The sequence below is a fragment of the Cervus elaphus genome, chromosome 22 (assembly GCF_910594005.1).
Source record: "Cervus elaphus chromosome 22, mCerEla1.1, whole genome shotgun sequence".
In the NCBI taxonomy this organism is placed as follows: domain Eukaryota; kingdom Metazoa; phylum Chordata; class Mammalia; order Artiodactyla; family Cervidae; genus Cervus; species Cervus elaphus.
In genome coordinates, this window is record NC_057836.1 from 19960230 (window position 1) to 19970592 (window position 10363).

At 38.4% G+C, this 10363-nt stretch overlaps 1 protein-coding gene across 1 annotated transcript; it reads left to right on the plus strand.

The window, feature by feature from the left end:
- Positions 1-1098: 1098 nt before the first annotated feature.
- On the plus strand, positions 1099-10116 carry CLEC1B (C-type lectin domain family 1 member B). The gene is made up of 6 exons (XM_043881678.1): positions 1099-1313; positions 2138-2236; positions 3301-3414; positions 3579-3730; positions 7246-7352; positions 9904-10116. Exons 1-6 carry the CDS (start codon positions 1250-1252, stop codon positions 10046-10048), a joined length of 681 nt encoding a protein of 226 aa, XP_043737613.1. The 5' UTR covers positions 1099-1249; the 3' UTR covers positions 10049-10116.
- The last annotated feature ends 247 nt before the right edge of the window (positions 10117-10363 follow it).

Below are 10363 nucleotides of genomic sequence, written 5' to 3' on the forward strand. Positions count from 1 at the left end.
AAATGTCAGTGGCAAGCCTTGTGGGGTGACTGAGAGACATCTGCAAACCTCTGAATTTTGGAGAAGGGAAAAGAAAAGCATTTATCTACCACTTTTTCCTGCAGTTATCTGCTTAATGTTTGCTGAGTAATTCAGCTTGCATTTATGGGGTATGTAGAGACAGGAAGCAGAATTAAAACTAATGTTATCAGGCCTCCTTTGACCCTGAGAGTCTCTGTACTCACCCAGCATATTTCTAACACTACAAAACCACACTTGATAGATACAAATAAAGGCAAATATATTCTCATGGAACATAGATCCAAGCAAGAGACGCTCAGCCTCTGGTTACAGTTATCATTACTGGCAATTTAAAGTGAAAATGTGATAGTCTCTCAGTCGTGTCCGACTCTTTGAGACCCCACGGTCTGTCAATGGAATTCTCTAGGCAGGAATACTGGAGTGGGTTGCCATTCCCTTCTCCCAGTATCATCCCAACCCAAGGAATCAAACCAGGGTCTCCAGCATTGCAGGCAGATTTTTTTTTTTTCCCCCACCTCCTGAGCTACCAGGGAAGCCTGGTTTAAAGTGAAAATGTTACTAAAAGACAATATATCAATTTTGTTTTATTTCACTGTATTAGATTGTTTTCCTTTGATGCATAAACCTAACCCATATAAATCCTGCCTCATGTGGATTTCTTGATTTTTTTAAAACTTTGACATGAAAAAGATGCAATAATTCAGAAGGATTCTAGGCCATAATTAGACATTCTAACACAAGACCATGGAACATCGAATGTAGCTCATCTTAGATCAAATTATATCAGGCTCATTTATCACAGAGAGATAAACTCTTTATCTGATGATGTTTTATCCATGAGTTTTCATCAGAAGTCAGTCTGCTTAAACAACGTGATTTGCATTCTGCTGAGGTTAAGATGAAGCATGAACTTTTGTTCTTTGAAAGGACATACATGATGGAATATTCAGAATGGAAGCTAAGGAAACAGGAAACAAATGCCATATCTGCTCCTTTACCACAAGTTATTATTTTTGTGTTTTTGTGTTCAAGGTCCATGTATCTCTGAGCAGCTATCAAAGGGCTTCCTGGAAAGAAACAAAAAACAAAAAACCATGTGCCCCAACCCATGTGGCTCCAACGTAGCAGACAGAGGAGAATCACAGGCGGGTAGACGTTGAGATCATCAGAGTGGACACATTTTGTGAAGCCGTTGAACTCCGAACTCACTTGCAGCCCAAGGAAAGCCATGCAGGATGAAGATGGATATGTCACCTTAAATATTAAAGCTCAAAAACCAGCTCTGACTTCAGGTAAGAATGCCCAGAGCCAGCAATTTGCAAATGAACTATTGAAATGGTTCTACCCCAGTTTCCATTTTTCTGCTAGTGATAGCATGTATAGTTTTGTTTTCTTTTCCTGAATGGCCTTTCTTCCCAACAGCATTTAGGTGGTATCTGCATAAACTCATATATTTACTTAGAATATAAACAATGTAGTTCTTCCCTTGACTCAGTCAGTCAAGTCAGCCTTTAATGTGGGAGATCCGGGTTTAGTCTCTAGGTTGGGAGAACCCCTGGAGAAGGGCCTGGCAACCCATTCCAGTATTCTTGCCTGGAGAATTCCATGGACAGAGGAGCCTGGTGGGCTACAATCCTTAAAGTTGGACACAACTGAGTGACTAACACTTCACACTTCACATAAACAACAAAAGATACAAGCAGGGCACATTATACTAAGGTTTACAGAGTTAAATGTGGAGGGAATATAAATCTAGGGGTAAGAGAAGGGAATGTTTGGAAATTCCATTTTCTAAGATGTCAGCAAATGAGTGTGATTCTATAGTTGCTGATTATCACCACAATTGTTTATACAGTTGGGCATAAAACAAAGACCAATACAGACACACAAAAACCTTAGCAGCTAGTTATATTCTGACTCAGAGAGAAGTCCAGTGGGAGTGGGAATGGAGTGGGTTGTGTTTACTGTTGGTGATCACCATGGGAGCGAAGGCAAGATGGACCAAGGAAGCAGTTTATATCACTTGGAGAATCCTGGCAGGGCAAGGATGGGGTGATGCTGTCCCATAGCTATGCCATGCTGCCTGACCTTTGATGTCTTTATTGTATGCCCACAGTGGAACCTGCTTCCTCCCCTTTGTGGCGCGTGATGGCTTTGACTCTGCTGGTCTTATGCGTGGGGATGGTCGTTGGGCTGGTGGCTTTGGGGCTTATGTGTAAGTATTGATTTTTTCCTAATGAGGTGACATACTTAAGTGTCCTGGTGTATGTCACCAAGCCTAATTGTCACTATTTGCATATTTGTCACCACACCAATCATCCTATGCTTAGGGGCCAGGATGCTCTCAGTAAGGGAGAATTCTGGCCTTTACTTTCTGATTAAAATTAAATTTTAGATTGAATTAATTGGGCTTCTCCAATGGCTCAGATGGTAAAGAGTCTGCCTACAATGTGGAAGACTCAGATTCAATCCTTGGGTCAGGAAGATTCCCTGGAGAAGAAAATAACCTGCTCCAGTATCCTTGCCTGGGAAATTCCATGGACAGAGGAGCCCGGTGGGCTGCAGTCCATGGTATCTCAAAAGAGTTGGACATAACTGAGCTAATAAACAATAACAAATCTGTATAATGTATAATTGTTCATATACTGTTTATTTTTCCATAAGATATTTTAGAATGTTTCATTCACCACCTGTGATTGATTCCAATGTCACTGTACTTTGAGCACAACAAGAATGAATATTCGGGTATTATATGGAAGCGTAATAATAGAGGTCATTCCCCTCTGTGAAATGCGCTTAGAAGTTTATGTTCAAGGAAAGGTCAAAGCAGCCCCTTGGGGCATATGGTTTGATCATGGCATGTTCTTACGCGTGATTATCTCCTTCAAGTATTGATAGTTCTCTTATTTTTTAATTTTTGGAGAACTTTTGGCTGCCATTCTGCACAGTACGTAATGTGTTCTTTATACCCATTTTACCCTGATCACTTTTCAGCACTCATCTACTCATATGTCTCCTGGAGAAGGAAATGGCAACCCACTCCAGTATTCTTGCCTGGAAAATTCTGTGGACGAGGAATTCCTAATGGCCTACAGTCCATTAGGTTGCAAAGAGTTGGACACAACTGAGTGACTGAGCACATACACACACTACTCATATGTATCCAGTAAATACTTCATAGATTGACAACTCTACTGAATTTAAAGTTCATAGAGAGGACATCTTTTGCATCGCCCTTTTGATCCTAATTACAAATGATTATCTAATGTTTACATCTAGCTGTCATGCAGCAAAACTACCTACAAGCCGAGAATGAAAATCTCTCAGGAACTCTGAAACTGTTAGTAAAGAAGGTCTGTCAAGATTTAATACAACTATCAGGACAAAAGGAAAGTAAGTATGGTTTGGTAACCTCTTCATCTCCCCTAACTCTGGAGAAATTTTTTTTTTTGATGCTATCTGTAAAGAATCTTGAGATATGCAGGAAACAATGAAGATGAGGAAAATGTAAACTTAATTCAGAATAAAAGGGATCCTATGCTTGATTTCTCCTCAAGGTCATAAGTGCAACCCATGTGACACAAACTGGCGATACTATGGAGACAGTTGCTATGGATTCTTCAAGCACAACCTGACGTGGGAAGAGAGTAAGAAGTACTGTATTGACGTAAATGCTACTCTTGTGAAGATCACCAGCAAGAGCATCCTGGTAAGGATATTTCTGTGTCAAATATCTTGGGAGTCATAAGGAGACAAATCTCAAAGGAGACAAATCTTCAGCACTTTTCTTTTTTTCACGTGTCTATGTCATCCAGTTTTTTCTCATTGGAGAAGTTTATCAACCTCGGTAAAAACTACAACATTTGAGAGTAGAAAGTACTGAAATAGAACTAACAAAACTTTGAGTTCTGGTATTATCTCTGCAACAAAAGTTAAGGTAATTTCTTAGTTTCCTTAACTCTATTTATGAATTCAAAAAAGAATCTGGAAGTATAAAGAAACTCAATATGATTGTGAAATATAAATAGCAGTGTTATCCCAACATAACATGCCTCTTCAGTTTTTGCTAAGTTGTTGACTCTTTGAATGAACCATGGTACAAACTTGGTCTTTTCACAGACTCTCCCAGACATAGTCTTATTAATTTAAATTAATAGTTTAAATTATTTTTTATTGGAGTACAGTTGCTTTGCTTTACAACAGTGTGTTAATTTCTACTGCACAGCAAAATGAATCAGCTCTATGGATACATGTATTCCCTCCCTTTTGGATTTCTTTTCCATTCAGGTCTCTACAGTGCATTGAGTAGAGTTCCCTGTGCTATGTGGAATCTAGAAAAACGGTATAGCTGATCTTATCTGAAAAGCAGAAATAGAGACACAGATGTAGAGAACAAATGTATGCATACCAAGCGGGGAAAAGGAGGTGGTGGGAGGAATTTGGAAATTGGGATTAACACAGTTGAAAATATTTTAAAATATTTCTCCTCTTCTACATTTCCTTCTTTGACAGCTTCTAACAAAAGCTCTTTCCAAGCAAAACACATTCACATCCACTACTGCACTCTCCCTTTTTTTATTGAATATAGCTTTTCTTTTTGTAAATCTTGGGAGCAAGCCAGGAGCCAAGACTTGGAGTTTCCCTTCTACCCAATAACAGTTTGTCAAAACACTGTTGTTCAATCGCTTGGTCGGTCTGACTCTTTGCAACCCCATGGACTGCAGCACCCCAAGCTTCCCTATCCTTCACCATCTCCTAGAACTTGCTCAAGCTCATGTTCATTGAGTCAGTGATGACATCCCATCTGTTACCCCTTCTCTTCCTGCCTTCAATCTTCCCCAGCATCAGGGTCTTTTCCAGTGAGTCAGCTCCTGGCATCAGGTGGCCAAAGTATTGGAGTTTCAGCTTCAGCATCAGTCCTTCCAATGAATATGCAGGGTTGATTTCCTTTAGGATCGACTAGTTTGATATTATTGCAGAAGGGACTCAAGAGTCTTCTCCTAACACCACAGTTCAAAAGCGTCAGTTCTTTGGTGCTCAGTTTTCTTTATGGTCCAAGTCTCACAGCCATACACGGCTGCTGGAAAAACCATAGCTTTGACTAGATGGACCTTTGTCAGCAAAGTAATGTCTGTTTTCTAACAAGCTGTCTAGGTTTGTCATAGCTTTTCTTCCAAGGAGCAAATGTCTTTTCATTTCATGGCTGTGGTCACCATCCGCAGTGATTTTAGAGCCCAAGAAAATAAAGTCTTTCACGATTTCCATCATTTCCCCATCTATATACCATGAAGTGATGAGACTGGATGCCATGATTTTCATTTTTTGAATGATGAGTTTTAAGCCAGCTTTCTCACTCTCCTCTTTCACCTTAATGAAGAGACTCTTACATATGTGTATATATATGCATATTTTTTAAGTTTTTATTTTGTATTAAGGTATAGCCGATAAACAATGTTGTGTAGTTTTAGGTGAATAGTGAAGGGACTCAGCCATACATATACATGAAAGCACATATTTTTTAAAAGGCAGAAGTTTGTTGTATTTGTCCCACAATTTGAATATAGTAATTATTCACATTTTTGCATTTTAAAATGAAATCAAGTGTAAATTGAAATAGATAAGGATTTGGGTTCTATGCAGACAGAGATTCAATAGAATTCAAATATTTAGGCAAGTCATTTTCTACAGAACTGCTATAAGTAATCAGCAAAATTGACTTGTACCTTACTGAGAGCTGAAATAACCAGTAACAGACCAGAAAAGAGGGAATTAACCCAGTGACATTCATGCTCATTTGTATGTCCTGTTATTCTAACTTGCTGTACCACATATTTGCTCTTCTTGTAGGCTCAGACTCTTAGAGAAGATAGTCAGATAAATTAATTCTTTCAAATTCTTTCAAATCAGAGAAAATAAGAGAGTGCCTTAAAATCTCAATCCTATTACAAGGAGGTTAATTAGAGACTAAACATGTCTTCTCAAGTCTTATTACCATAGACCAATATCATGTTGAAGATGCACAATTAAAAGAAGTAATGTAATTTTGGAGGAATAAAAAATAGTTGAATTTTGGGCAGAATTTCAGGTAGAATCTATCTGTCAATTCTATAGTGAGGTATACAATGTGGATGTATTTTAAAGAAAAAAAAAGTTGACAGAAACATGACAGGTAGCTCACATTTAAGAAATAAGTGACTCTCATGAAATCTCTCTCATGGAATGCTATCTTGTGTTTCATGTTCCTGCCAAGATGCTCAAGCCATTTTTATCTGCCAAGAACATGTTCTCATCTATTTTTTTCTGAGTATGCGAGTATGTGAACATTTGACTTTCTTCTAATTTGTTACCCATAGATAGATTGATTGATTGATCCATCCATTAATTCAATAAATCCATCCATTAATTCAACAAATTCCAGGACTTGAACCTGTGTGTTAACAAAACCTACAAAAATTCTTAGCTTCATGGAACTTTATTCCAGTTGGAGCAATAGGCAATGAACAAAATGAATAAGTATTGCTGTGTTTAGTCACTAAGTCATGTCCGACTCTTTGAGACCCCATGGACTGTAGTCTGCCAGGCTCCTGTCTATGGGATTTCCCAGGCAAGAATACTAGAATGGGTTGCTGTTTCCCAACCCAGGGATCAAACTCCTGTCTCCTGCATTGCTGGTAGATTGTTTATTACTGTGCCACCAGGGAATCCCATATAGCATAGTAAATAGAGGTAATTTCAAAGTAGAAAAATAATAGATGTATGTCATTTGTAAATCCCTTTGAGAAAGACATCTCTTTTATCCAGTCAACTAAAAAAAATTGATATTTCTATATGAAGATTTTGTATACAAGCTAAGCAATGAAACCAAAGCAAGCAGAGCTTAATTCTAGGGAATATAAAATTTTATCAACAGTGTATTTTTCATTTTCCTTCTCATATATGGTACTTTATTTGGGATTTTAACCTTCAATTGATTGAAGATAAGTATATAGGGTTATTAGAATATTATCTATCTTGTTTACAGTTTTTCCCTGTATCCTACAAGTATTTTTATGCTAAAACAAGTAAACTTGGTATAATTCTAAATATAAAATATAATCAATTGGCATTAATATAGACATATAATCCATTGTTTTGTCCAGAGTCTTATCATAAAGTTTTTCCTTTATGCCATTATAAGAACTGTAGAAACACTCTGACCATTATAATTATTTGTGTTTGCAATAGCAATATCTCAATAGCAGGACTGGATTAATTCGTTGGATTGGATTGTCCCGCCAGAAATCCAGTGACGTCTGGAGGTGGGAAGATGGCTCAGTTCTTTCCAAAACTGAGTAAGTCATTGGACACTCAGAATACAAAGCACAACTAGGAATTTTTATTCCTGAGGTCTTCTCTGCTCTTGAGTACAAATTACTTAAAAGTTGGGAAGTGACTCTATGTTGTACTATGTGTTACAAAAGTGGTGACTGAGTTACTTACTCCCTAATCCTAACAAGAGAGCGCCTGCAATTTCCATTCTACGTTCCGACTCTCCCATTCTCTGCTCATCATCTAAGTTGCATCCACCTCTATTCCTGATACTTTTTCCCACTCGTTTCTACCCTTAACTTTACCACTGAACATTTGACATGTGTGCTTGGTTTTGTTTTGTTTTTAGCTTGATCTGATTCTCTTCACATATTTTGAGAACAAAATTTTCATCCTTATGATTTATGGTTGGAACATCTTACTTTGAGTCTTTTTTTTTTTTTTTTTGACTTTTCAGTATCATTTTCCCTTGTCTTCTACCTTAGGGAGCTTCCCTGATAGCTCAGTTGGTAAAGAATCTACCTGCAATGCAGGAGACCCTGGTTCGATTCCTGGGTCAGGAAGATCCTCTGGAGAAGGGATAGGCTACCCACTCCAGTACTCTTAGCTTCCCTTGTGGCTCAGCTGGTAAAGAATCCACCTGCAATGTGGGAGACCTGAGTTCAATCCCTGGGTTGGGAAGATCCCCTGAAGAAGGGAAAGGCTACCCACTCTGGCCCAGAGAATTCCACGGACTATACAGTCCATGGGGGTCGCAAAAAGTCAGACATGACTGAATGACTTTCACTTTCTACCTCAGAGGTCTCCAAGAATCAGGCACATTATCAATTACAAGAGGATTCTAAAGTTCATGTCAAAAGGCTCTAACTTTCTACAGACAATCCAGGCAAAAGGATCAATTACACTGAGTTACTTAATATGATTTTCTAATCTCTAGCCACCTTTTGTTCACACTGTGCAATGTCTCTACATTTAAAATGTAAACTGACAACCAAAACTTGCATAATTTGATCATTACTTAATTTTTAATTAATTTATTCAACAGATACTTATTAAATTTTTATCATGGACAGGACTCAAGAGTACTAGGAGTACAAGCAAGCTTCTTCATAGATCTGGACTTTACATTTATTGCTTGCTGACTTTTCACAATAGTGCAGGCACACTGGTGACCCCTTTGTTCTTTCAATAAATTAAACATGTTTTGTGGTCTTAGGGTTTTGCACATGCTGTTTCCTTCTAGAATGACCTCTTCTATGGCAGGCTCCCTCTTGTCACTCAAGTCTATTTAAACATCATTTTCTCAATGAGAACATCTTTAATTACCCAAACTAAACTAGCCTCCCTCCACCATGTCCACTCAAGTCTATCACATCACACTGCTCCATTATTACTTTTACCATTCTCTGAAAATTTCTATTTATTTGTTGGCTTCTTACCAACATTCCCTCACTACAATGTCAATTCCCCAGTAGAAAAGACCTTGTGTTTTGTTTATGACTCTATTAGCAGCACATGAACAACTTTGGCATGTAGTAGGTATCCCATGCTTATGCTTTTGCTTGTACTAACTCAGTCGTGTCCGACTCTTTGCTACCTTATGGACTGTAGCCCACCAAGCTCTTCTGTCCTTGGGATTCTCCAGGCAAGAATACTGGAGTGAGTTGCCATTTCCTCCTGCCAGGGATCTTCCTGACCTAGAGATTGAACCTGAGTCTCCTGAGTCCTCTGCATTGGCAGGGGGCATTCTTTACCACTGAGCCACCTAGGTCTCCTGTAGATATTGGCAAATGAATTAATATCCATCCTTTGTCCTCTTGTTATAGCAGTGTAGCAAAAAATATAGACAAGTGAACAAACAATTATGATACAGTCTTATATCTTTACCCTGTAAGATAAATCCTCATTTCAAAAATAACTAATCAACTTACTTTTCTTTGAGCTCATTTCCACCCTGTGTAGGTATGGTCCGACAGGGCTCCTCTCTATCTAAATCCTGCCCTTCTTTCAAAACAGAACTAAAGCATGATCTTCCATGAAAAGGTGAAAAAGTAAAGTCTTTCTCATCATCTCAGATCCCCATCCATCTTTTCCTCTGGACTCTTATTGTACCTATTGTTCACTTCTACTTAATCTTAAGGTATACTAAATTGCTATTGTCTATTCACATGTACATACTTTATACTCTGAAGCAGGCTGGAAGTTCCTCAAATATCTGAATGTTGCTTTTTATTTTTTTCCCTCATACTTCTTATCTTCTCTTTGTGCAACAGACTACTTCACACAGAGTTTGATTGAGTGTTAGTCACTCAGTTGTGTCTGACTCTTTGCGACCCCATGGACTGTAGTCCACCAGGCTCCTCTGTCCATGGAATTCTCCAGGCAAGAATACTGGAATGGATTGCCATTTCCTTCTCCAAGACATCTTCCCAACCCAGAGATTGAACCTGGGTCTCCTGCATTGCAAGTAGATTCCTTATCATCTGAGTCATGAGAGAAGCCCAGACCCAGAGTTTGATTGCTGATTGTTTATTTAGCTATTAAAGGAGCTCATTCTACCTTTTCCATTCACAGGTTGCAGCTTTCTGGAACTGGAACAGAAAATATGAACTGTGCTTATTTTCATAATGGAAAAATTCACCCTACCTTCTGTGAGAATAGACATTACTTAATGTGTGAAAGGAAAGCAGGCATAGTAAAGGTGGAACAACTACTTTAATGCAAAGACAGGGGCAGAATGTCACGGATAAGTGCTTCATTGTACAATAAAAGATCTGGGCGAAGGAACCACTAGCCACAGAATTGCCTATTTTTCCCTTTTTTCTGCTTGGAGTCATCTTTGCATTATCTATCCTACCAACAACACTTAATTCCTTCTTTATATAGCCCTTTATACTGAGGAACAGGTTAGTGCCTTCTTTAAACATCCAGAAGCCAGCATGTGAACCCATTATTTGTTTCCCAATTGTTCTGTTCCCATTAATTTTCATTCTCCTTGTTTTCCATTCCAAATTATCACAAGATATTAATACTA